This window comes from Dipodomys spectabilis, unplaced genomic scaffold, assembly GCF_019054845.1.
Source record: "Dipodomys spectabilis isolate Male_0828 unplaced genomic scaffold, ASM1905484v1 ptg000297l, whole genome shotgun sequence".
Classification (NCBI taxonomy): domain Eukaryota; kingdom Metazoa; phylum Chordata; class Mammalia; order Rodentia; family Heteromyidae; genus Dipodomys; species Dipodomys spectabilis.
The window spans coordinates 16087953-16113677 of record NW_024870974.1 but is presented as its reverse complement, the minus strand read 5'-3'; the positions used below and the strand labels follow the sequence as shown (position 1 = coordinate 16113677).

The following is a 25725-nucleotide window of genomic DNA, read 5'->3' as shown; positions in this document are numbered from 1 at the left end:
GGACTTAAAGACAGCTAGTAAGTAGTCAAAACAAATGTCTAGAAGCTACTATAAAATATGGAATTACAGGAAAGCTTAGCTATGACTAAGAAATTGCCAAATTCTTCCAGAAAAAGAATCAGACATGGGCTTAACTTTTGGCTGGGAAAAAGGAAAATTGGGAATGTTAGGATAGGATGATGCCTCTTGTGTTGGGAGAATCATAGATACAAAAATGCAAAGGTGTGAAGAATTCAGAAAGTATTGAGTAATTAGTGTTGGCTGAGTTTAGGGTGTAAAGAAAACACCCTGGGAGATGATTAAAATTAATTCAGGACCATATTGGAGCAATTCATGAATACTTATTGTGAAGTAGCTTGTATTTTTTTTGTGTGCATAATGGAAGAAAGGTAACATGGAGATGGATGGAGATAGGAGTGGAAGGACCATTTATGACAGTAGAAACAAGAATTAAAAGCTGGGCCAAAGGCAACAGTGAGGGAAGTGAAAGCAACAGGGCTGATTAGAGAATGGAAATCTTAGGAAGGCTAGCACCGTGTAGAAGCAGGAAGCATGTGGAAGGATATAGGTCATGGAACACTCTATCATTAGTCAGCAAAGAACAAGATGAATGGCTAAATGTATTGGATTTGCGGTATTAAGTGAAAAATTGTATGTTAAATTAGATTCAACTTGGGGTAAAGCTCTCTCCTTAGAGAGCTTAATAATGTAAACTAACTACAACCTCACCTGGGATTGTTTCCAGGGCTTCACACAGATGAGGCCAACAGTCTACCACTGAGCTATACTCTACAAGCCAGTCTTTAAATCTTATTTTTGAGAAAGACCCTTATTAAGTTGTCCTGACTGGCCTTGAACTTGAGGTCCTTCTGCCTCAGCTGGACTACAAGTATGCACTGCAATGCCCTGCACTGGACACTTTTAATGAACTGTAAGGGCCACATTCCCACTTCTGGCTTCTTTGCTGGATAACTGGAGATAAGAGTCTTTTGGATTTGTCTGACCAGGCTGACTTTGAACCAGGATCCTCAGATCTCAGTCTCCAGAGTAGAATTACAGGCATAAGCTACAGTACCACAAGGAAGGAAAAAAAAGTACACAAACTAAAACAAGACAAAAATTTTACCCAGTATTTGTGAAAAAAAAAAACAAACAGATTGATCTTATTTTCCTGAGTTCAGCACTGAGACTCCCATAAACACATATCCTAACAGCTCTACTAATAAAACAACAACAAAAAGCAAATACTAATAAACACCATAACTACCCTTCCTCCAAGAGAGATCAGAAATAGCCATTTAAAAAACATTTGTGTTAACCCTTTAGACTTTTTTTTTTTACATGCTTTACTTTTACCCTGAGAGTCTGGAAAAAGTCTAGCTATTTCTGAAATGGCCCAAATGTTTCATTTTTACCCTATATACTCAGAATTTAATGCTTAGGAATGAGCACAGCTGATTAAAAGACAAGTCAATATATTTTTAGTTAGTACTGACTAGAGATTTCTCTAATTAAGAAGCATTTGTGTCACCTGATTTCTGGCCTTACTTTCAAGTTCTCTCCATACAGCAGGAAACATTAAGTAGAAGATTAAACTTAATTTAACAAAGAAATATTTGTACATGTTCAAACATGCACAGTCAAGTGAGTAGCATTTTTAGGTCTAATATAATCAAGAAAAATTGCTTTGAGCATTAAGAAATTCTTCCAGTGACAAAGAGCAACAGGAAAGAGACTCTTGGAGGAATGAAAAGAAAGTGAACTTTATATCCATAGAAAGTAACCTCCCTCCTGGGTCTACTAAGCACTAGGAGGGAGGAGTCCTTCCCATCCCCTTCCCCTTGCCTCTTTCCCCTTCTCCTCCCTGCCTGGCAGCTCCCAGGGGGAACAAAAACAAAATTAAAAAAAAAAAAGCAAACAAAACACATCAATGGAAAAACACTCCCACATTCAAGGGTATTTTCACTTTTTTTTTTTTTTTTAAATCAGAAACTGAACTAAATTCAGCTTTTCCTTTGTCAACTCAATATCGTTGGCCATCTGTTAACTTTCTATCATCTCTTACTTGAAGACATAAAGTGAACCTCAAAAACATTTAAGTGCATATTGCAAGACTGTTCTGAGATTTAAACAGATGTGTGCTTACACGAAGGCTTGACTGGGACTCACTGAAGAGTGTGTCATTACTGTGCCAGTAGTCCCAGTGAAGGGACGTAACACACACAGCCTCCTGCACATTTGGAATCTGTCTGCACCTGCATGCTAAGCAAGGATTCACTGTATCCATATATGTCCACATATTCACAACTATTTTCTCAGTTAAATAAGAGTTAGAGTTGGTCCTTCTGGCTTTATACAAAACATTTGTTTTCAATTTGTTTGTGAGAAAAGGACAAGAAAGTTATCAACTCATCAAGAAGAAACAGGACTTATCTGGATGAAGATCAGAAATATACGACTTTGTATAAGGTAAGCATGAGAAAAAGGATGAAACATTACTAAATGTAAACTTATACTATCATATGTTGTATATTAAATATACACTCTTATAAATCCTTCTTTCCAGAACAGACCACGGTTAATGACTGGAAAACCTGATTGCTGATACAACTGTGTTTTCCTTTCACCTTGCAGAGTGGCATACACCTGTAATCTCAGTGCTAAGGAGGCGGGGGACGCTGAGGCAGCAGGATCATGAGTACCAGGTATAAGAGGTAGAAACACTGAGGAAGAAAACCTTGTTACTTCAAACATTGCACTTCTGTCTAATGCTTTTCAGTACTGCAAAGAACAAATCCAACAGGCAGACACACCATTCCATTAAGTCTGGCCTGTTGATATTTTAATAACAACGACTAAAATATCCTTTCCATCTGCATGTTGGAGAGAAAGAAAGTAAGGGCACCCTGGTCTAGGTGTACGTGTACATGTCAGGCACAGTTCTCAACAGTCTTCTGGCATGGTTTGACTGGTAAATCATCAGTTGAAAGATCAGTCAGAAGTCAGTGAGATGGATCCACTGTGGCCTCCAGTTTCAATGGGAGGAGATGGGTGACACAGCCCTCTGCACATTTCTAAGAAGCTCCAATCCCTCCCTGCCTCCACTACCACCCTCCTTCCCAACCCGAACCTGCTTTCAGGATTAAATCATCTTGCATCAGACCTTGGACACTGCTTTCCTGGTCTTGTGATCACCCGTAAACATAACCTCTCCATGAGCTCAGTTTTAAGCATCCCATCTCCCCAGCTACTTACTATCTTTCTTGGACTCCTTGTCGTAAGAATAGCAGTTCCAACAACGGTCAGCCCCATTAGGAGTTACAATCCATGGATTTTTACCTCAATTCCCTCCTCCCTACTTTCAGTTCATGATTTATCATGATATGACATTACATATCATTCCGGAGTCATTCCTCACCCCCGCTGGAACAAACCCTTTGCTCTCTCCCTCCCTCCACCTGTGCTGCTGGTGAACAGGCCAATTTCACTTTAAATTCCAGTGGCTCTTCCTGCTGTTGGCAGAAAATTATTATGATTTTCCTAGTCCATTCAGCCTCGCCTTATCCCCACTTCTACATGTAGGAATTAATTCTTTTTTTGTTTTGTTTTATAGTAACAGTCTTTGAACTCAGGGTCTTATATTTGCTAGGCAGTCACTCCACCACGTGAGCCATATCCCCAGTCCAGGAGTTCACTCTACAGAGCTTATTTGAAGGTGCTAGGAGAGAAGCATAGGTATGCATATGCATTGAACAACAGTCCTCCCGCAACAGGAAAAGCCATCTGTCTCTGACAGTGTTGGGAGGGAAGCCTATAGAGAGGTAGGGAGGAAGAGGGCCTCAGTCTGGCCAATCAGATCAACCAAATCATCCCTGGAGATCAATGGGGTGATAGATGCCGCTGCCAGGTTGCCCACACAAGCTGGAGTTAGTCATTTCTCTTTAGAGTCCTCAACACCATTCCTGCCTTCCTTCCCAATGGGCAATATTATATTTCAGAAGAAACAGAAACAATAAGGAGTCCACAACATGTTTCCTACGGCTGCCATCAGTGCCTTTGCTCCTGTGGTGAGAAAGATGTTTGTTCCAGCGAGCAACTGGTGAATGAGGTCTAGCCTGCTCTGAGACACCCTTCCAGCAATCTTCCCACTTTCTTTCTTGATTCTTCAACTTTCCCTTCTTTGCTGGATAATTCCACTAGCATAAAAGCATGATGTCATTTCTCCCATTTTGAAACAACAACAGACAAAAGTCTGGACTACCCAGACATTTATTTATTTATTTATTACCAGCTGTTTCTCTGTTTCCCTTTATAGCAAAACTCCTTTGCGCTGTCTCAAATTTCTCTCTCTCCAGAGCCGTTCCACAGTGCTAAATTCCTCATCTAAAGCATCTGGCAACTGACTACATCTTCCTCCTCCAAACACAATCTTTACTTTTAAGCTCCTATTTAACTCATCTACACACTGCTGGGATTAATTCTTAGGACAATAAGCATTATTTATGCTCTCTTTGGGGAGACTTTGCCTCATTTCATAGCTTTCAATGTTGACATGCAAATAAAACCCTATCTAGCCCTAGTGTTGGCCAATCTCTTAAATTCCAAGTTCACACTTTCAGCCGCTCGTTGCACGTGGCCAGTGGGACATTCTTGTGCATGTTTGTGGCTTTGGGGTTTTTTTTGGTACTGGTCCTAGGGCTTGAACAGCTTTTTTTGCTCTGAGCTTACATTCTACCACTAGAACCACAGCTCCACTTCCTGCTTTTTTGGTGATTAACTGAAGATAAGAGTCTCGATCCTCAGATCTCAGACTCCCAAGCAGCTTAACATTTCTACAAGTGAATGTCTCATCTACCCTCTATCCTCCAGAAACCCCTTGCTTCTAGTGTGGCCTGTTTCCGTCACACACAAAACCCATAGTTATTGCTGAAAGTCACTTTCTAGTTCTTTTTCTTTTCTTTTTTAAAATTACTTTGAATCTCACTGTGCCCAGCTACTGGCTGAGATGGAAGGTCTCATGAACTCTTTGTGTGGGCTATCCTCAAATCATAATCCTCCTGGTCTCTACCTCCCGAGTAGCTAGGATACAGATATGAGTTACTAGCAGTAGGCAAAAATTTTATATAAAATCTTTTTTTTTTTAATGTTTTTCAGTGGTACTGGGGATTGAAGTCAGAGTTTTGTGCTTATTAGGCAGGTGAGCTCTTACTTGAGCCACTCATCCAACCGTCTTTTTTTTTTTTTTTTAGATGACAAATGCATCAGAATTGCAAGCAAAGCATACTTGCTTACTCTGGAAATGGTTTTGGTGTAAGACAAGGTAAACTCATTAAATCTGGGATGCTAAATAAATGGGAAAAAGAATCAAAAGAAAGTTGAGAGAGCTACATAGCAGAGGCCCAAGATACCACAAGGAGATAAAAGAAGATTATAGGATTACAAAATAAAATAGTGGGAAGGCAGTTTACAAATGATCTGATATGACTCTCAGCTCAAGGCCGAAGTTGGCTTTTGAATAGACCCAATAGATGATCCTGATACCTCCTAGTACAGCAGAACTAGAAAGTTGACTGTTCACTGTGGGGCAAGGCGGATGGGAAGCGGGTTCACCGCCCAGCACTTCACCATCACCACCCACCAGAATCCTCTAAAATGCAAACTTAAGTATACACGTTTTAGAGGAAATGGGGATTTTAGATTTCTGAAAAAAATACATGACCTACTTATTATAGGCATAAACTACATTTGGGGACTTGAAATATTCTCAAGGGACCATGAGATTAAATCTTAGAAAGCCAAAATCTCAGCAGTATTACTGACTGCTGAAAAAACTGCATTAGGAAGGCATGTAGTTGGCATAGCATCTTGGAAGGGAAAAGTCAGAAAACCACATGTTCATCAGACCGTATACTACTGAGGGAAGGAGAAGATGGAAATAAACTTGGCATTTACTTAAAAGACAAATCTGCTATAAAGAACTACTCTTTTATCTTCTTTTCCTTTTTAAGGTAGGAATTGAACCCCAAGCTTCACACACAATAGGTGAGTGCGACACCATTTGAGTCACATCCCCAGCCCTTTTGTCTCTGTATTTTCTTTTGGGGGATATAATCTTGTTTACTTGAGCTAGCCTGGAACTGTGATCCTCTCACCTCAGCCTCCCAAGAAGCTGGAACTATAGGAATGAATTATCAGGGTGGGTTTTTACCTAGCTTTTATAAGAAAGGTCTTACAGTATCTCATCCTGAGTGAAATGCTCATGGAAATTAGCTACCTCCATCTGCTCTACTCTGAAACCTCCTCAATCACCACCTAATTAATAATGTGGATTTCCTATTCATAAGCAAGAAGAGGGCGATCTGGTTGGGAAAAATGACAGAAATGATCAAAATAACAGCAGTGAATGGTCCTCATTTCAAATAAATATACTGGTTTCTATACAAGTTTCTTAAAATAGGGTAAGTCAGTTCGATTTTGAATTTGATCTCCCTGAGGTGCTCTGACAAGCCCTGAATTCCCATAGCTAAAAAGGTAAGGCTCAGAACCAAGAGAAGGATGAGCTGAACCATACTGTGCTGTGTGTGAAAGGCCTGCCCACGTGGTTTCCCTGGGTGAAATCTTAATCACATCTCTTAGCTATGGCAGGAACTTAGATTTACTTTATAACTCCTTTGTATTAGGCACTCTGCTGGTCGCTTTCAAGATTTATCTTACTTAGTTTTAACAACCTAAGTAAACAGCCGTAGGTCAGGGAAGTTACCTTGTCTAAGATGACATAGTTAATATTTAATATTTAACAGATTTATCTAGGACTGATCGACTTAAAAAATGTGTCTTTCTATTACAATAAATTACTTCCAATATTTTTAGAAAGCTCTATTAGAAGTTCTTCCTTACACTACAGCAAAAAAAAAAAAAAATCTGCCCTTTGGTCCTAGTCATTTGTACCTTTGATTGGATTCCTGGCCTCCTTTTGTAGTTATTTGGGTGCATACAGCTTCCTTCTCTCTTTGAATAGATAAGAATAGCCTGGAGAAGAGAAACCAGTGTTCTATTCATCTTCCTGACCCTCTAACAGCATCTAGGACAGTAGCTTGTAAACAGAAAGTATCCGATTTTGTTTTGTTGAAGTCACAAAATGAGAGCTACAGACTACAGCTGTCAATATTAGGAGGAAAAATTCCATTACTATGAAGTGAAATTTTTTAAAAAGTAGAAAAATAGAAGTGAATTTTTTTAAAAACACACACAAAAGAAACTATCTTTAGTAACCAAAGAACAAGACTAATCCCCCCTGGAGGTGTGGAAGGCTGCTTAGGGAAATAGGGACCAAGGCCTAAAGGGTGTAGAGCAGGACCAATTCAGGAAAACCTTCAGACTGGTTAAGAAGGCAAAGAGCCAGAGAGAGAGAGAGAGAGGAGGAGGCTGCCCAGGGCTGGGCCTGACATAATAGATGGTGAGTATATAGACCAGTTCTATGACTTACTGTAGTGAAACTAATGCGTGACTCAAAATGTCCAAGTTCAAGAATGAAGACCAGGGCTGGGAAGGTGGCTCAGTGGTAGAGTGCTTGCCTTGCATGCCTGAGGCCCTGGATGCGATTCCTTAGCACCACATAAGCAGAAAGAAGTGGTGCTGTGGCTCAAGTGGTAGAGCACTAGCCTTGAGCTGAAGAGCTGAGGGACAGTGCCCAGGCCCAGAGTTCAGGCCCCACGACCAGACCCCCCCCCCCCAAAAAAAAAAAAAGAATGAAGACCAGATCTAGCCAGTTATTTTTCAGGAGATGGTTTTAGAGGGACTTATTCATGATGTGATAGAGTAATCTGATGGACTGAATTAGAAAACAGACTAGAGTCCATTTACCCTGTATGGAACACAGGTAAAAGCTATGAAAGATGCAAATCGGCTGCTGTCCCTATTTTATCCTGAAAGTGGTATCCTTGCTCTACAGCAGCATTCTCACTGGTGATTCTGCCAGGGGACATTGGGCAATATTTACCTACTGACATGTCACAACTAGGAGTGAATGGTGCCATCTACTTAGAACACAGAAGCCTGGGCTGATATTATACCCTACTTTGAACAGGCAGCCACTCCACAACAAAGCATCATCTGGACCAAAATGTCAACAGCATCAAGGTTGAGAAGCTCTGGTCTGCAGGGGCTTCCATCTAAACCATAGCAAAGATAATGTGTCTACCCTGATTTAAGTCAATGCTTAATTCTGTGATATCTGTTCAGTAACCACAATAATGAAAACAGCAACTATTTTTTCCCCAGTATTGGGGTTTGAACTCAGGACCTTGTACTTGTTAGGCAGGCACTCTACAATGTTTTCAGCCCAGTTTGCTTTTGTTATTTTTCAAGTAGGTTCTTGTACTTATGCCAGGGCAAGCCTGAACCGCAATCCCCCTATTTATACTTTCTTCCTAACTGTGATGACAGGTTTGAGCTTTTTACTGGGCTGGCCTCAAACTATGATTCTCCCAATCTCAGCCTCCAGAGTAGCTAGTCTTCCAGTGTAAGTCATTATTGGCTAGATTTGGACTTTTAAACTATGCTGAAACTACTAAGAGTGTGGGACTTCTGGGAGATGGACCTAAACTGCATTTTGTATTTGTGAGATCAGTGTGAGCCTTTGGGACAGGGGGTTGTGCTAGGATATAGAATCCTTCTCACTTCCAACTCATGTGTGTGTGTTTGGTCCCTACTGCATTATTCAGAGTGATGGTGTGTGAGTGGATCATGAAGGCTCTCACCCAGTCATGAATTAATACATTTATGGCCTCATAATTTGGTGGCATTATTGGGAGATGACAGAAACTAGATTAGTTGAATATAGTAGGTACCTGAGGATATGCTTTTGAATGGTGACCTGATCTTCATCCTCTTCTCTCTCTTTCTACCTCCTGGTTATTATGACATGAGCAGCTTTGACTCCCACCACACATTTCTGCCAACATGGTATCATACCTCACCATAAGCCTACAGCAATGGAGCCAGTCAGACTATGTACTGAAACCATGAGTAAAAATAAATCTTTTCTCCTTTTTTTTTTTTTCTCATCCTGATGGAAAATTAACACACCAAGCTAACTACTATCTCCATGATTGTTCACGCAGTTCTTATGAAAATCTTGTGGAGGGCTGGGAAGGTGGCTCAGTGGTAGAGTTCTTGCCTTGCATGCTCAAGGCCCTGGGTTCGATTCCTCAGCACCACATAAGCTAAAGGAAAAAAGCCGGAAGTGGCGCTGTGGCTCAAGTGGTAGAGCACTAGCCTTGAGCTCAAGAGCTGAGGGACAGCGCCCAGGCCCAGAGTTCAGGCCCCACAACCGGACCCCCCCCCAAAAAAAAGAAAATCTTGTGGAATATTATTGGTTCCATCTTGCAATAAATGGAGAGGTAGAAACTTTATCCTTGTGCTAAGTAATTACATGGTTAACATCACCCTCACATGACCCTTCCCAAATCAGCAATTAACTGTGTACAGCAGAGACATTCAAAGGAAGCCGGGCACTAGTGGCTCATGCCTGTAATCCTAGCTACTCAGCAGACTGAGATCTGAGGATCTTGGTTCAAAGCCAGACCAGGCAGGAGAGTCCATGAGACTCTTTATCTCTAATAAACCACCAGAAAACCAGAAGTGGCACTATGGCTCAAATGATAGAGTGCTAGACTTGAGGTGAAGAGCTCAGGGACACTGCCTAGGCCCAGAGTTTAAGCCCCACAACCAATAAAAACAAACAAATGAAAACAACAAAACAAACAAACAAACAAAAAACCCAGAGACATTCAAAGGAAAGCTCAGTGTGAACATCTAGGGACAGATCTTATCCTTGAGACTGATGTGAGTCAGAAAGCTCACAGAGCTGTCTTCCAGCAAAGTCTAGCATGGGCATTTGGCATCCACTCTTTGGCTTCCTATTCCTTGGTACTACCTATCTTAGAAAAGCCAGGAGTAGTACAACGACATCATGAAAATTAACAGAGTATTCGTAGAAGGATAATGAAGACAATAAATGAAGAATAAATACACTGTGATAAGCACTGTTAAATTTATAAAATTTTTAAAAACCATTAATTGATTCAAATGCCTACATGACACAACTGAGGAATAGAGCCCTGGGAGAAAGTTTACTTGCTTAAGGTCACGATGTCAAAACATGAAAACGGCTCAAGCATACTGCAGACTGAAAACCAGAGGAGCTTCCCACACAACAACAAAGGACTGTGGGTCCCAGATTCTCTGTAAAAATAGGTGTTTCCTTACATAATCCAATGCCACCGTTACACCTGCCAGGATCAGCATCACTCCATCTAACAGCCAATTCATTATTAAATTGCCTTATTTACTTCCAAAGGTATTTTTAGAGTTGGTCTATTAAATCTGTATTCAAACAAGGGCCATAGAGTCTTAAGGATCTTAAGTGTCTGATAACCTAAGCAGTCCTCTCCCTTTTTACCTTCATAGGGTTGTCTTATGACAGAAACTAGGTCAGCCGCTTTATACAATATCCCACATACTGGATTTGACTATTTACTTCCTTGTGTTGTCATTTAACTTATTCTTTTTATCCCTTGTACTTTTGGTAAGTGAAAGTAGCTTTAGAGGTTCGGGTTTCACTTTTGTGTGTGTGTGTGAGAACACTGCATGGGAGGTACTGAGTGCTTCCCATTGGGCCACATCAAGAGGGCCATGTCTGCCTTGTCCCACTTTTAGGAATGCTAAGCTTGATCAGATTCTGAAGGGAGACGGCCCAAGCCCTCCATCGACCTTTCACCCCAGACTCTAGAGGCCCAGGCGGGAAGAATGCTAGTTTGTGGTCAGCCTGGGTTATGCACAAAACAAAAGCCAGCAAATAAAAGATAAAAGTAAATGAAAGATGCTGGTATCTGTGCAGTATCTCTATGAGCAAACCTGGTATCCCTCCTGTCACATTTCTTAACCGGTCGTATCTCTGCACCCCCATGTTCTCCTCCGGGACAAGAACACCCGAGGGACACCTCCACTTCCAGGTTCCTCTTTCTTCCAGGGCCCCCAACCCGCTATCCACCCATCCCTTCCGGTGCCCGGTGCCCGGTGCCGCCCCCGGGGTCCCCTGCAGCTCCCATCTCGGGGAGGGGGGGGGGGCCGGGGGGGCCGGGGGGTCCGCGAAGCGCGGGAATCCAAGCAGAAGGTGGCCCTGCCCTCTCCTCGGCCAGAGTCCAACCGGAAAGGCCGCTGGGAGGCCGGCGCCATGGGCAGGGGGGGCCGTGCGGGGGGCCGTGCGGGCCTGCTGCTGCTCCTGCTGGGTGAGCCCCGGGCCCAGGGCGGGCAGACAGGCCTAATTCCGTTCCTCTCAACCCCAAGCAGGAGGAGGCTCTCGATGGCCAGTCACCGAGAACGTTAGCGGAAGGTCTCAGCCGCCGTGTCCGAGAGGAGGCTGGAGGCCGGACCCCACGTGCGGCGGAGGAGGAAGAAGGAAGGCCGCAGGAGGTCCTCACGGAAGAAGGCACCATATACAGCCATGGGATGCTGCGCCCGGGGAAGCCACTCAGGAGGGGGCCAGTCCTGAGCGGTTACTGTAGGCCAGGCGCCGCTGGGATGCTCTGTGCTGGACACGGGCAGTACACACACTAAGATCCCTGTCTTCATGGGACCGGGAGTCAGTAAAGTAGAAAGCATGTGAGAAGTCACTAGGAAAAGCTGTAGGAGGACAGGAACAGCTCAAGTCCAGGGGGAAGAGGTGAGTCGCAGTTTAAAATAAGGTGGTCAAAGACAGCCTCAGGAAGGAGCCGTTTGAGCCAGGTCTTGGAGAGGCTGCTGGGGAGGCAGCTGCGTGGTAGAGAGCTTGCTTGCAGGTGCTAGGCCCTGGGTTCCATATCCCATATTACAAAAACCCAAAACACTAAGTCAGCTAAGAGGATCCAGGAAAATGACATTTCAAGAGGATGGAATAGGAGCAGCTTCTAGCATAAGCATGTTGTTATTTTTTCTGGTCCTTAGAGACTTAAAAGAATTTGAACCGCACCAGAGAATGATACATAAATGCTGCAAAGTGCCAATTTAGTTAAACAGTACAAAAGGAACCAGCTTATAAATCTCAAAAGCAGGGCTGGGAAGGTGGTTTAGTGGTAGAGTGCTTGCCAAGCATGCATGAAGCCCTAGGTTTGAGTCCTCAGTACCACATAAAGAGAAAAAAACTGGAAGTGGTGTTGTGGCTTAAGTGGTAGAGTGCTAGCCTTGACCAAAAGAAGCTCAGGGACAGTGCCCAGGCCCTGAGTTCAAGCCCAGGACTGGCAAAAAAAAAAAAAAAGCATTTCAGAGCATTGCTTTGTTTACAACTGGAAATACCTGAATTCAGTGAATATAGATACAAGATGTCTTAAGCACTAATAACATGTCTTCCTTAGGGTTTTCCCTCTGTTCTGTTCCCAAAAAGAAAGACTTACAATCAGGTGAGTGGTCTCCACAGGCTGGGTTTGAACTCAGATGGGGCGAGCATGGACTCCAGGGAGGGCTTAGATCCTTGGAAGGGGTAAGGTCTGGGGATGAAAGGATGGGGACCAGATCTCCGCAGTTCTCTTTCACTTCTTACTCTAGTGTGTGGACAACCTGTATTTTCAAGCCGCATCATCGGTGGCCAGGATGCTGCTATCAGACGCTGGCCTTGGCAAGTCAGCCTTCATTTGGACAGGGCCCCCATCTGCGGAGGATCCCTCATCAGTAAGAACTGGATACTGACCGCTGCACACTGCCTACCAAAGTGAGTTCTAGCTGCTATCATGTGGACAGCCAGCTTTTCTTTAACTGTTGGAATGGTTTCACAAACGAACCATGTAAATGAGTGGACTGTCCTCACCTTGGTAGAGGACAGTCATTGTAGTAGAAATTTTCTAACTTTTAATCAAATCACTTCCTAAATATGAGCAGACGGGTTGTCTTAGCTTTTTGTTTTCTTTGGAGGGGGGTGTTATAAACATGGCCCTCTCACAGAGCCATTATATTCAAGAAGTTGCCTTTAGAACAAGCAGCCATGAGGAGAGACCCCATCACACTAGAACTTGTCTTTCCAGGAAATGACTCTGCTTAAGACCTAAAGCAATAAACCGGAGTCTGGAATTCAGTTCTCCCCCAAGAAAACTTGTGATACCTGAACCCACCTGGAGTTAGGAACCCAGTGACATACATGTCAGTTTTTCTGAGCCACTAGGCCTTGCCGTAATGTATTATGTAATAATTGATAACTAACGTGGACAGAAGTCAAAACAGCAGGGCTTTTCAACAACCACAGTGAATGCTCAAAGAGAATGAAGTAACAACATCAAAATGCTGAGGGCAAACAGCCTAAAATTCTCCCCATATATAAAATACCAATTAATATGGATCTATTTCCAAACATGCAAAGCAGCCAAAATGTTACCTCTCAAGCACACTTTCTGGGGAAGTCATAGGCTCATGTGTTTCACCAATATGAAGGGAAAATAAAAAGAGAAAGATGAGATCCAGACAGAATTCCCAAGAAGATCATAAAAGATAAGGGTAGTGCCCGAATGATGGCAGCCTTGATAGAACCAGAGGGCAGAGGACACTAATAAAGGCAGTCTTAATAGAATGCATGGCAGGCTTGGATGTGAGATTTACAGTTTGGACAGAGTTTGTGGAAAAAATGATGAATCACTCATGGGTACATAGAAAATTAAGAGAGCAAAGTGAGATGCCATTATTAACTCTAGGAGAAGCAAAAGGTTTTACAAGAAATGTAATCACGAGACCAGATATGATGTTTGCTCAGCCACGGGGACGTGCACATAAATCCTGTGCTAACAGAAACTTATGACAACACTGGGGAAGAAGATGGATAAAAAAATGAAAGAGGGGGTTGGGGGTAAGCTGTGATACATAACTTAGTCTTCTCCTTCCATTTAAGAATACTCTAAAAAGAGAGGGGGGGGTTAAGAAACATAAATATATAATGTTTCTTGAAAATACCAGGGAAATGAGTAAGGGCTAAACAGCTGAAAGAGACTGCCTCAGAATAAGGTGAATTTTTGTTTTTGCAATACTGGGAAATAAATTCAGGTCTCACTCATGCTAGGCACCCACTTTTTTTTTTTTTTTTGGGAAGAGTCTTGCCTAACAGGTGTGTACTACCACACCCAGCAGAACTTCTTCATTTATTTTATACAGCTTATCAAATTACCTGGCATTTTAAGTTATTTTAACTGTAACCCATTACAATTTGTTTTTTTTTTTTTTGCCGGTTGTGGACCTGAACTCTGGGCCTAGGCGCTGTCCCTCAGCTCTTCAGCTCAAGGTGAGCGCTCTACTGCTTGAGCCACAGCGCCACTTCCAGCTTTTTCTGTTTATGTGGTGCTGAAGAATCGAACCCAGGGCCTCATGCATGCAAGGCAAGCACTCTACCACTGAGTCACCTTCCCAGCCCCCATTACAATTTGCTTTAAAGTTTTATTTAGAAATAAAGATCTAGTACTCAGGACAGAAATCAAAACTGACAATGAGGAATAATGACTATTAAGCATACAGGTGGTGGTTTACCAGGGAGAGAATTGGGGAGAAAACATAAAACATAATTCTAGCTATGAGCATGTAATTGGAGACCAACAGAAGAGCAGTCAAGCAATAGAGAGAAGGAATCAAACTAACCCTAGCCCAAGATCAGCTGGGCCCCGATTAACTCCCAGTACGCTATCCTTTCTTGCTGTGTTCATTGTGATATAGAGACAGCTCTCCTACCCAATGTAGACTATCAGCCTGCTGCATTTTTATTCCCTCTTTTTTCCATAGGACCTCAGCTTATTCATACAGTGTTTGGCTGGGATCCCTTAAAGCAGACGCCTCAAATAAAGGCAAGGTATACTATGTGTCCCGAATCGTCATCCATCCCAAATACGATGGCTCAAACGCAGACATTGCCTTGCTCAGACTGTCCTCCCAAGTCACCTTCTCTGCGGACATCCTACCCATCTGCCTGCCCAGTACCTCAAAGCGGCTGAAGATCCCAGCTTCTTGTTGGGTGACTGGATGGGGACTAGTTAAGGAGAATGCAGGTGAGAATGGGCAGAGACAGAGGTTGTTTCCTACATCATCCTGGTGTTCCTATTCCACAGCATTCACATTCTAGGTATGCCCTTACTCTAGCAAATGTTCTTCAACAAAATCAGATCCACATAATGGTATTATTTACAAATAAAAAAAAAGCTCTTCTGACATTTACATGGTTATGTAGTCTTATATCCTGTCTGGAGTCTTAACTGCGGCGGTTAGAGCAGATACTAACAATTTAAATACTTAATTCCTTCTCTCTGGCTTAGAGCTTGACATAAAGTTTGGAGAGAGTCTAAGTCAATTTGATTCATTTCCAATGTGTTGTGTCAACTATTTCCATTGGATAAAGTAGAGATAAAACAGGAATTGACTTGCAAGCAAGAAAATGGAAAAGTTTTGAAAGACTTTAGAATACTCACATCTTTACTCAACCAGATGCATAATCTTTATTTAGAATAACAATCTTTGTTCAGAATAATGATACAACAGAAAAATCCTCCAACAAATAATTGAAAATTCTCCACAACTTTCTATTTCATTGTACTAAAAATCCTTCCATAAGTTAACATGATTGGGAAGTAACTGAAATCTGCCTTATGGTTTCTGTTGAGAGACTTCTACACATTCTGACTTAGTGGTGCCTAGCTTTCCAGGCTGTTCTACATCTCTTTCCTGTCTTCATCTACAGGTGATAATTACCCTCGTACCCTGCAGGAAGCTGAAGTACCTGTCTTTACCCGCCAGGAGTGTGAACAACTCTATAATCCAATCGGCGTCTTTCTGCCGGCATTGGAGTCAGTCATCAAGGAAGACATGATTTGTGCTGGTGATATTATAAACAAGAAGGATAGTTGTAAGGTTAGTGTTTGAGCTTGAGACTTTGTTTTTGGAACTTTGTCTTTAAGAGATCTTAATTTGGATCCTAGTTTCCCTATCCCTAAATAACAACAAATTGGGAGCTAACCATGATTCTTGTGTTACCCTGGACAAATCAATAACCTATCAGTTAATATATCAATTTAATTTCTTCAAGGTTAAGATTATTGATCTAGACCAGTAATAATAAATCATTAAACTTTTCTAAACCTGGTAAGTCTTCATAAATATATTAAAATTAAACCATAATTGCCAACTTTTTAAAACTTTTTGTGTGCTGGTCCTAGGGTTTGAACTCAGGGCTTGGGCGCTGACCCTGAACTTTTGTGTGCAAGGCTAGCACTGTACTACTTGAGCCACAGCTCTACATCTGGCCTTTTGATGCTTAATAGGAGATAAGAGTCTCATGAACTCTCCTGCCAGGGCTGGCTTTAAACCACAATCCTCAGATCTCAGCCTCCTGAGTAGCTAGGATTATAGGTGTGAACCACTGGTACCTGGCTTTTTTTTTTTTAATTTTGTTGTCTTGAGATAGTTTTTTTTTTTTAATTGCTATTGTAGAGTTGATATACAGAGGGGTTACAGTGACATGAATCAGGTAATGAATAATGAATACAATTCTTTTTTTTTTGGGGGGGGGGGGTGGTCATGGGGCTTGAAACTCTAGGCCTAGGTGCTGTTCCTCAGCTCTTCAGCTCAAGGCTCGTGCTCTACCTTTTGAGCCACAGGGCCACTTCTGGCTTTTTCTGTTTATGTGGTGTTGAGGAATTGATCCCAAGGCCTCATGCATGTGAGGCAAGCCACCTTCCCAGACCTAAAATTCTTTTTGAACCATGTCTCCCCTTCCAGTTGAGATCAAGTTTTAATGTCTAACTCAAGCTAGTTTGAACTTGATATCCTTCTACATCAATGTTGGAATTATAGGTATATACCACCATACCTGACTGTTTTTCAAAATATATTCTTTTATGAATTTCACAAAACTTGGGAACATTTCAGACATGATTTCTTCAAACATTCCTCTGCCTCATTTTCCCTCTTTTCCCCTTCATATGTAAATTATATAAGATATGCCATTTGATATTTATAGACAAGTCCATTTTATTTTTAATACTTTCACTCTGCTCTTCCAACCATTTTAATCTGCATTGAAGACCACTATCCCTTTTTGCTGCCATTTACACTGTAGAATTATGTAAGTGCACCTTGTGAAAATTTTAAATTTCAGGTAATTTTTTTTAGTTCTAGAATGACCATTTGGTTTTATTCTCTCTCATACATACATGCATGGACACACACACACACACACACACACACACACACACACACACACGGATGTGTGCATACACACATTTTTCTAGATCTCTCCTAAGAGCTCTGAATATCTGTATATTATTTGCATACTTCCCTCCACATGTATTGATCACACTTAGAATAGCTGCTTAGAGATCTTTACTTGGTAATTCTAAAACCAGAGTTATAATAGCAGTATTTTCCACTTATTGCCTTTCCTCCCAAATAACAACTGCCAATTGATCTTAGGAAACCTCTCTCTGTGTCTTTGTGTTGTTGTTTATTTGCTTTAACATCTAGTAATTTCGGATCCTATCCTGGATGTTGTCAGTGATGGGATGTTGGGAAGATGGATTCCTGTAAAGAACAGACCATTAGCTTGGCTGACCCCACACTCCAACCTGAGAGGCAGCAGCCGTCCCTTTAGTCTGAGCTGTGTGGCCTGGCACCCTACCCATCTTGCACGTAGTTCAGGGTCACCCAGCCATTAGAATAGAGTTTACACACTGGGGCTTCCTTCATGTGGCTTTTTCCTTTCTGGTATTTTTCCCTTCACTTTCAAACTACTACAGTAGCTGGGAGCTTTATCTTGCTTCATAAGCCTTTAGGACTATGGGTTTAAGTTTCAGCTGCAGCCACCCCATAGGATAATAACTGAAACTATGTTAGGGAAAAACCATTTTGTCAAAAAAAAAAAAAAAAAAAAGAGTTAACTCTAGCTTCTGCCACTTCTGGCAACTCTCCACTATCTCCAGAGAATTGGCTTTTATATTCTGTCCACAATTTATAACTGTTATCTGCAGTATCTGAGAGAAGTTACTCTCATGTAAAACTTTAAAAACAGAGTCCTAAGAATAGCAGGCTACAACCTCTTCTTGAGAGCACAGAGACCATACACACTTGGGTTATCCTAAAATTTCTATGGAAATTCAAGTGAATGAGAACAACAAACTTGGTAGAGCCATACTTTTTGACGTCAAAACTTACTACAAAGCAACAGTAATAAAGACAGTTTGGTTCTGACATAAGAAAGACATTCAATTCAGGGTTATATGCTTATATATACAACAAATTGACCAAAGGATGGTATACTTAGGCAAGGATTCTAATGATGTAACTCCTCTGAACAACTAAGGAACCATTTAATCTAAGTTTGATCCCCAGTGCTGAAAAAAAATTGCACGTAAATGTTCACAGCAACATGATTTGTAATAGCCAAAAGGTGGACAAATTTCAAATATACATCAGCTAACGAATGGGCAAACAGAATGTAGTATAACAATATAATGGAATATTATTCAGCCATGAAAAGGAATAGAATATTGGAGTATAACAGATAAATCTTGAAAAAAAGTATTCAAAGCTAATATGAAATTATAATATTATATGATTTATTATATTATTATAGTATTATATAATATTATATGATATACAAAATTATAATATATGATTTTGTTTATATATAATGTCCACAATAAGCAAATTCATAAAAGGTAGATAGTAGATCACCAGTCTGTCTAGAGCTGGGAGGATTGGGAAAAAAATGAGGTATGGAAGGGAAATGTTCATAATGAACATGGTGATACTGCGTAATACTATAAATATATTCAAAGCCATGTGTGCATCATAAGTGCAAATTTTATGGCATATGAATTTTATAATAATAAAGTTACACATATAATATGGTATATGAATGTTATAAAGCTGTTATAAAAAAAGAATGAAATTGAAAGCCATACTATCAACTACTATCACTTATTTTATTTTAAATGATTATTTGAACATAAAAAGGCAGTAAGACCCTAAGAACAGAAAACAAGAGCAGTTCATTCAAATGATTATTTCATTTTGTGAATGAAAGACTTGATGTATGAAAATTGATCACACTCATTTGATTCTGCTTTATCATGTAGCTGAATGTTTTGAAATGACTAAGATATTTTGCTAAGACCTTTGCCAATTTCAAATATTTTGGCTCTAGAATTCCTGTGGCCTCCTCCCAAGACTAGAGTACAACATCCACATCCCTCAGAGTGCCATAGCTCCTGAGGTCTCAAGGCCTGTGCTGAAGAACATTCCCCACTATGAATACTCCTTTCCATACGCTTTCCACCAACTCATCACATTTCCCTCTTCCTTAGGGTGACTCTGGAGGGCCGCTGTCCTGTCATATTGGTGGCATTTGGATTCAAATAGGAGTGGTCAGCTGGGGAGTGCAATGTGGTCAAAGGCTTCCTGGGGTCTATACCAGTGTGATCTACTATCAAAAATGGATTAATGACACTGCCTCAAGAGCTGAAGTCTTGGGAGCCAATGATCCTGGCTCATATGACTTCCTGTTCCCTATGATACTACTCTCTCTGGCTCTCCTGGGGCCTTTCTGGGCCTTTGGGCCTAACATACCTGGAGAGTAGGTGACATAGATGAAATGAAAAGAGGGCTGGAAGGCCAAGAGAGTAAATCCCAGGAGGCAGGGAGCTCACAAGAGTCACCGGAAATCCTGCATGACTTCCTTTATAATTTGAAATGATTAAGGTTCATTGTTCTGTGTTTCTGATGTTGGAATGTGAATAAACTAAGCAATATCACATTTGTGCATGGTATTCTTTGTCTCGCTAATGTGTTTTAGGAGGGAGAGGGGATGCCCTCTATGAATATATATTTGTTGTACAAATTACATAACTACTGGAGAAATCAGCCAGGCAAAAGTATCTATGGTTTCATAAAAAAATTGTCCTCCAGGAACTAACGGTCTTCATTATATACCCATAGGGGATATCATAGGCTTCTTACTCAGTTTATATTTGTCATCTCTGCTGCCATCCTATGTTCCCTTCCAATCCTCTTCTGGCCCTCAAACTATAACAAAGGGTCTAAAAAGAAATGCAGTTCAGTTCATAAACTACTATAGCAACCTACTACTAAAATAGATGAATGCCAGACATAGTGGTACATACCTATAGTTCCAGCACTCAAGAAGGCTGAGGCAGTACTGTCATAAATTTGAGGCCTGTTTGGGGTACGTACTAAGACCTTGTTCTCTTCCTAACTGACTGCCATTGATAACAACTAATGTTATGATCTCCAGAGATAAGGTGGTGAATGTCAGCAATCTTGACCTATTCTGGTTGTTTAATGTCACTTCTATAACCAAGGAGTAGATTGTAAGCCTTGCTTTCTTTTTAAAAATAATCACAGGGGCTGGTGTCTCAAGCCTATAGTCCTAGCTACTCAGGAGGCTGAGAGCTGAGGATCATGGTTTGAAGCCAGCCCAGGAAGGAAAGTCTGTGAGATTCCTGTCTCTAATAAACTACTCAGAAAAAGCCAGAGGGCTGGGATGTAGCTCAATAGCAAAGCGCTTGCCTAGCAAGTGCAACGTCCTGGGTTCGATCCCCAGTACCAAAAAAGAAAAGACAAAAAAAAAATACAGTTAAAAAAAGCCAGAAATGGTGCTGTGGCTTATGTGATAGCCCATTAACCTTGAACACCAAAGCTCAGGGACCGTGCCCAGGCCCTGAGTTCAAGCCCTAGGCCTGACAAACAACAACAATAACACAACAACAACAACAAAATCATATGACCTATTCTGTTCTCTTCTGCCAGAAGCCCAGAGCTAAGTTTTTAACTTGTCTACAATCATTATCCTCTCCTGGATTTTCCATATCATTCCATTCATACCCTCTTAAGTCATCTTTTATTTCTCATTTATCTTATTTTTTGCAATTGAGTCTTTTACAGTAAGATGACTCTTCAGAAACAATTTTTGGACAAATAAATACATTTACTAAGAAGTGAAGATAGAAGCCTGGTGGGGTGGTACATGTCTGTAATTGCAGCACTCAGGTGGCTGAGGCAGGAAAAACACTGAGATCAATGCCAACCTGGGCTCCATGGCGAGGTCTTGCCTCACAAAAAGGGGGTGGTGGCCAGAGTCCTAAGTTAAAACGCTAGTACTGATGAAAAAAAGAAAGAAAGAAGAAAAGGAAAGGAAGGACATCCATGGAAGCAAAAGTAGGTTTGGAAACTTAAAATCTACGCTCATCTTTGTTTTTCTTTTTTTCAGTTGTGGGGCTTGAACTCTGGGCCTAGGTGCTGTCCCTCAGCTCTTCAACTCAAGGCAAGTGTTTTACCACTTGAGCCATAGGGCCACTTCTGGTTTTCTGGTGATTAATTGGAGATAAGAGTCTCACAGACTTTCTAGTCCAGGCTGACTTTGAACATCGATCCTCAGATCTCAGCCTCCTGAGAAGCTAGGATTACAGGCCTAAGTCACTGGTGCCTGACATCTTTGCTAATCTTTAATGTCACTTTGTATCTAGACTGCCTCTAGTCTCTAAAATGCTTCCCCAAGTTTTTCCTCCATCTTACCTCTACACCCTATTCCAGTTACTCTTCACAGCACTTCTACCAATGATTTAAAACTAAAAGGATGTTGTATACTTTTCTACTTCTTTCCCCTTGCACATAGCACTTCAAAACTATCCAAAATCTTTCATAAGATCCACAAAACCCCATAGAGATTGGCTCCAGTCTATCTCTACATTTACCATCACTCCACACCTTGTGCTTTCTGCCTAAACTGCTTTGATGCTCTGGCCCCTCAGCAGTAGGAACCTGTATCTTCCACGCCCTGTCCACTTCAGGCCTGGCCAAGTTCATCCTTATTGTGCCTTCAGTTCCGTCTTCAACTCAGAGCCATCCCTCACGTCCCTAATGTATATTCTCAGAGTACTTAGGTATCCTCCTTTATACAACTCAACATAGATACAATACGGTATCAACCATTTATGTAGATGTATAATTAACATAAGTCTGCCTTACCAAAATATAAGGGTCATGAGACAAAAGAATTTTTGCTTTTATCCACCATTCTATACAGCTTCAATAAATATATATATCTATATGTATATATATATATATGTATATATATATACACCAAATAAATGTTAAAGACTCAAATAACTTATTTGTGTTCCCAAATTTATGTTTGGAACCTGAGCATTTTATTTATGGAGGTAGTCCAGAACTTACTATAGTGTTTCATGCAAGATAGTAATTAAAGGATGAAGGAGGAAAAAACATTCCAGTGCAGTTCTCTTCCTCACTCCTCTCCAGCTACAAGGAACAAAGGAGAGAAAAGATTATATCAAGCAGGAGGCTGAAAGCTTTCCGGCTGGCAAGAACTCAAGCTAAGCAGTCATTGCATGAGAAAGAGCTTTGAGCTGTGGAGCAAAATAGTAGCTGAGAGAGAAGAGAGACAGGAGGGGCAAGAAAGGAAATCAGAAGAAATGTCAAAGTATAATCAACAACCAGAGGACAAATAGAAAACACACAGGAATATAAGGCAGGGCCAGAGAGCAGAGGGCACAAAGAAGAGCAAGAAAGCCAAAATCCAGGGCTGGGAAGATGGCTCAGTGGTAGAGCGCTTGCCTTGCATGCATGAGGCCCTGGGTTCGATTCCTCAGCACCACATAAGCAAAAAGAAAAAAGCCAGAAGTGGCGCTGTGGCTCAAATGGTAGAGCGCCAGCCTTGAGTTGAAGAGCTGAGGGACAGTGCCCAGGCCCAGAGTTCAGGCCCCAAGACCAGACCCCCCCCAAAAAAAAAGAAAAAAAGAAAGCCAAAATCCTACTTCTTAGTAGATGTTCCCTTTAGAAGCTTAGCTCAAAAAGGGAAGCAAGTGGTCCACAAGATAGGATCTGAACATTCTGTGAGCCAGGAGTTGAACCTTGGACGGTTTAGAGGCACTAGGCTCCCAGGAGAAGACAAGGGCCACAGACTCTTATTGTTCTGGACACTACTGGTTAGATGCAGCAGAGATGGAACCTGACTTAGCAGGTTAATCTGTAAGGGAGTACTGGGGGGTTAATCTGGAATCTCACCCAAGAGTTGCCCTCAGCACTGGACGACACAATGGACTCCTCCACTGAGGACATCACTAGGTATGCTAAGGTACTGATCGGTGTTAGAGGCTACCATGAAATGGACACCATTCTAAGGCTCCAGCAGTACATATAACATACCAAGCCTGACTTCAAGGAGTTTATATTCCAGGGAGGGAAAGGAGAAAAACAATACAAAAGAATGCAGGGTTGGTGATGTAGCTCAGTAGTAGAACACTTGCCTTGTGAGGCCCTGGGTTAGATTCTCCACATCACAGAACAAAACAAGGCGAAAGAAACGCACACTATAGTGTCATGTACAATAAAGTTCAATAGAGAAAAATAAAACTGAAGAAGCAGATAAGGATAACAAGTGTCAGAGTCTACTTGTAAGAGACAGAGAGACAGAGACAAAGAGACAGACAGACTTGCAGGTTGAGAGAACAGGAATCCACAGGTTTAGGGGTGGGAGCATGATAGGGATACATGAGGAAGAGCAGCGGTGAATGTGGCTCAATGCTGGGGGAGCAAAGCAGGAAAAGGAGAGGTAGTGAGAAGAGAGAGCTGCAGAGAGAGACAAGGGTGGGCCAGGAGAGCAGAGAAGAGGATCACAGCAGAGACAGAGACAGCACTGAGCACAACTCCAGAGGGCTGCTGGATCCTGACATCAGGGCATTTCCACAAGGCCATTGGCTGTTTTCTGTCCTAATCTACTCTTCTTTACACTGTCCTTGTAGTAAGGCCCTATTTACCAAAATAATCTGAAAAAAGTACTTACTCAAGCTTACTTTGTAATTCACCATTTTGCCCACCTGTTGTTTGATTTTCACCACACCTGCCCACCGTGTTGTTTGATTTTCTTTCTTATCCAGAGCAGTTTCCCACTTTCACCTCAGCCTTGTTTTGTCTGTCCTCTGCTCCTGGACTCCTCCCTTTGCAACAACTCAATGCACTTAGCTGTCTACTGCCTAGGGGAAAAAAAAAAAAATCAAACAAACAATACCTGAGCACTACAGGAAATGTTTTTCAAAACTGGAGCTGACAATGTGTAGCTCAATGGTAGAGCACCTGCCTACTATGAGTGAAGCCCTAGGTCCCCCCATCCCCAGCACTGAAAAACAAAACAAAACAAACAAAAACAGGGAAGGGGCAAATTACATGGCATGTAAATTACATCTCATTAAAACCATAGTCTCAATGAAAACAACTGTTTAAAAATGAGCAGGAAGGCTTATCTCCTTAACTTAAATATTGACTTGTCTATCATATATTTAGGGCTCTAAAGATTTTCTAAGCAAGACTTGGGATTGTATTTCAAAAATAGGCTCAAAATAGCTTGATCCACTTTCTGTTTCAATAACTAAGACACAAAATGGAAAGCTTACTTCAAAGGGTGAGGTACAGCACCCACTCATACATTACTGGATGGAAAAAAATCAATAGACATTTGTATTCACAAATAATGTCAAGTACTTTCTCACAAGTAATTTAGTTGTGGACATTACAAGTGACTGAATGGAGAAGAAGTAAACAGAGACATCTTTACACTCCTCTTGGAGGGCTCCACATAGCATTTCTTGAAAAATCAATTTTAATTTATGAAGTATATCTGGAATATATCTTTTGTTCATTTGTGCCATTTTTATTTGCACATATCATGTAAAAATTTAAGTATGATGAAATTTTAACAAAGCTACTGAAAATCCAATAAATATTCTGCCAGCCTGAGCAGAAAAGTCCCCATGAGACTCTTACCTACAATAATAAAAAAAAAAAAACAAAAACACTCAAAAACCAGAAGTGCTTGGCTCAAGTGGTAGAATGCTAGCCTTGAACACAAAGAAGCTCAGGGACAGCACCCAGGCCCTGAGTTCAAGTCCCAAAACAGACAAAAAAAAAAAAGAGAAAGAGTCAGAATGTAATGTGTGGAAGCAAGATGTTGACATTATTTCAGCAGCGGGTCCTTCCTCTTTTCAGACACTTAATTTTACTCTTAAGCTACCACTCTTCCTACCAAATCTAAGATATTCATTTACACACTGGAAACCAGCTGCCAAAGAACTTTTTAAACATGAACTTTTTAAACCTTTTAAGCATAAAGGACTTGTTAAACGTGCTCCTTTTTCATGAAAGGGAAAAGAGGAAAGAGTCATTCAAAACCGAGATCAGGGTGGAGGGAAGCCAGAAGGGAAAAAACTGGGAGAGAATGAGGGTTCAAAAGGAAAAGTACTCACTACCTGAATCATGTAACTGTGAGCCCTCTGTAGATCACCTTTACAATAAAAACTTTAAAAACAGAAAAACAAAACCAGAGACCAGATTACATTTATTCTGTTGCCAATAATTAAGAGGAAATGCTTCACTGTCAGAAAAATAAAAGAGATTGAAATCTTCGATGGAAATTCTATTTGCCTTTCAGGATAATTACCCTCAACTAACCCAAATTTCATTCATATTCAGGTGTTGGAATGAAGTCACTGGGATCTAGTTGTACAGCACTTTGTGTGTATTACTCATCATACTTAGGCCACAAAGACTTGTATTAACTCTGTATTAACTTGTATTAACTCTGAGTTTAAGGAATAGGGTAGAACAAGTACCCAAAGCACCAAAATGTGAAAAACAGAT

The 25725-nt window shown here is 41.2% G+C and overlaps 2 protein-coding genes across 2 annotated transcripts in view; one reads left to right on the top strand and one right to left on the bottom strand.

The window, feature by feature from the left end:
* Sh3d19 (SH3 domain containing 19) overlaps positions 1-25725 on the bottom strand; it is a 122203-nt gene that overhangs the window by 85807 nt on the left and 10671 nt on the right. The gene's annotated exons all lie outside the window — the stretch shown is intronic.
* Prss48 (serine protease 48) lies at positions 12380-19631 on the top strand. Its single transcript, XM_042701587.1, has 5 exons — positions 12380-12437; positions 12583-12745; positions 14788-15050; positions 15737-15906; positions 19359-19631. The coding sequence occupies exons 1-5, from the start codon at positions 12380-12382 to the stop codon at positions 19629-19631; spliced, it is 927 nt and encodes a 308-aa protein (XP_042557521.1).

Excerpts from the sequence above, each read along its gene's own strand:
- Prss48 (XM_042701587.1), top strand. The coding sequence starts at position 12,380 with ATGTCTTCCTTAGGGTTTTCCCTCTGTTCTGTTCCCAAAAAGAAAGAC. Across the intron at positions 12,438-12,582 it reads AAAGAAAGACTTACAATCAG|TGTGTGGACAACCTGTATTT; the intron begins GTGAGTGGTCTC and ends TTCTTACTCTAG. Across the intron at positions 15,051-15,736 it reads ACTAGTTAAGGAGAATGCAG|GTGATAATTACCCTCGTACC; the intron begins GTGAGAATGGGC and ends CTTCATCTACAG.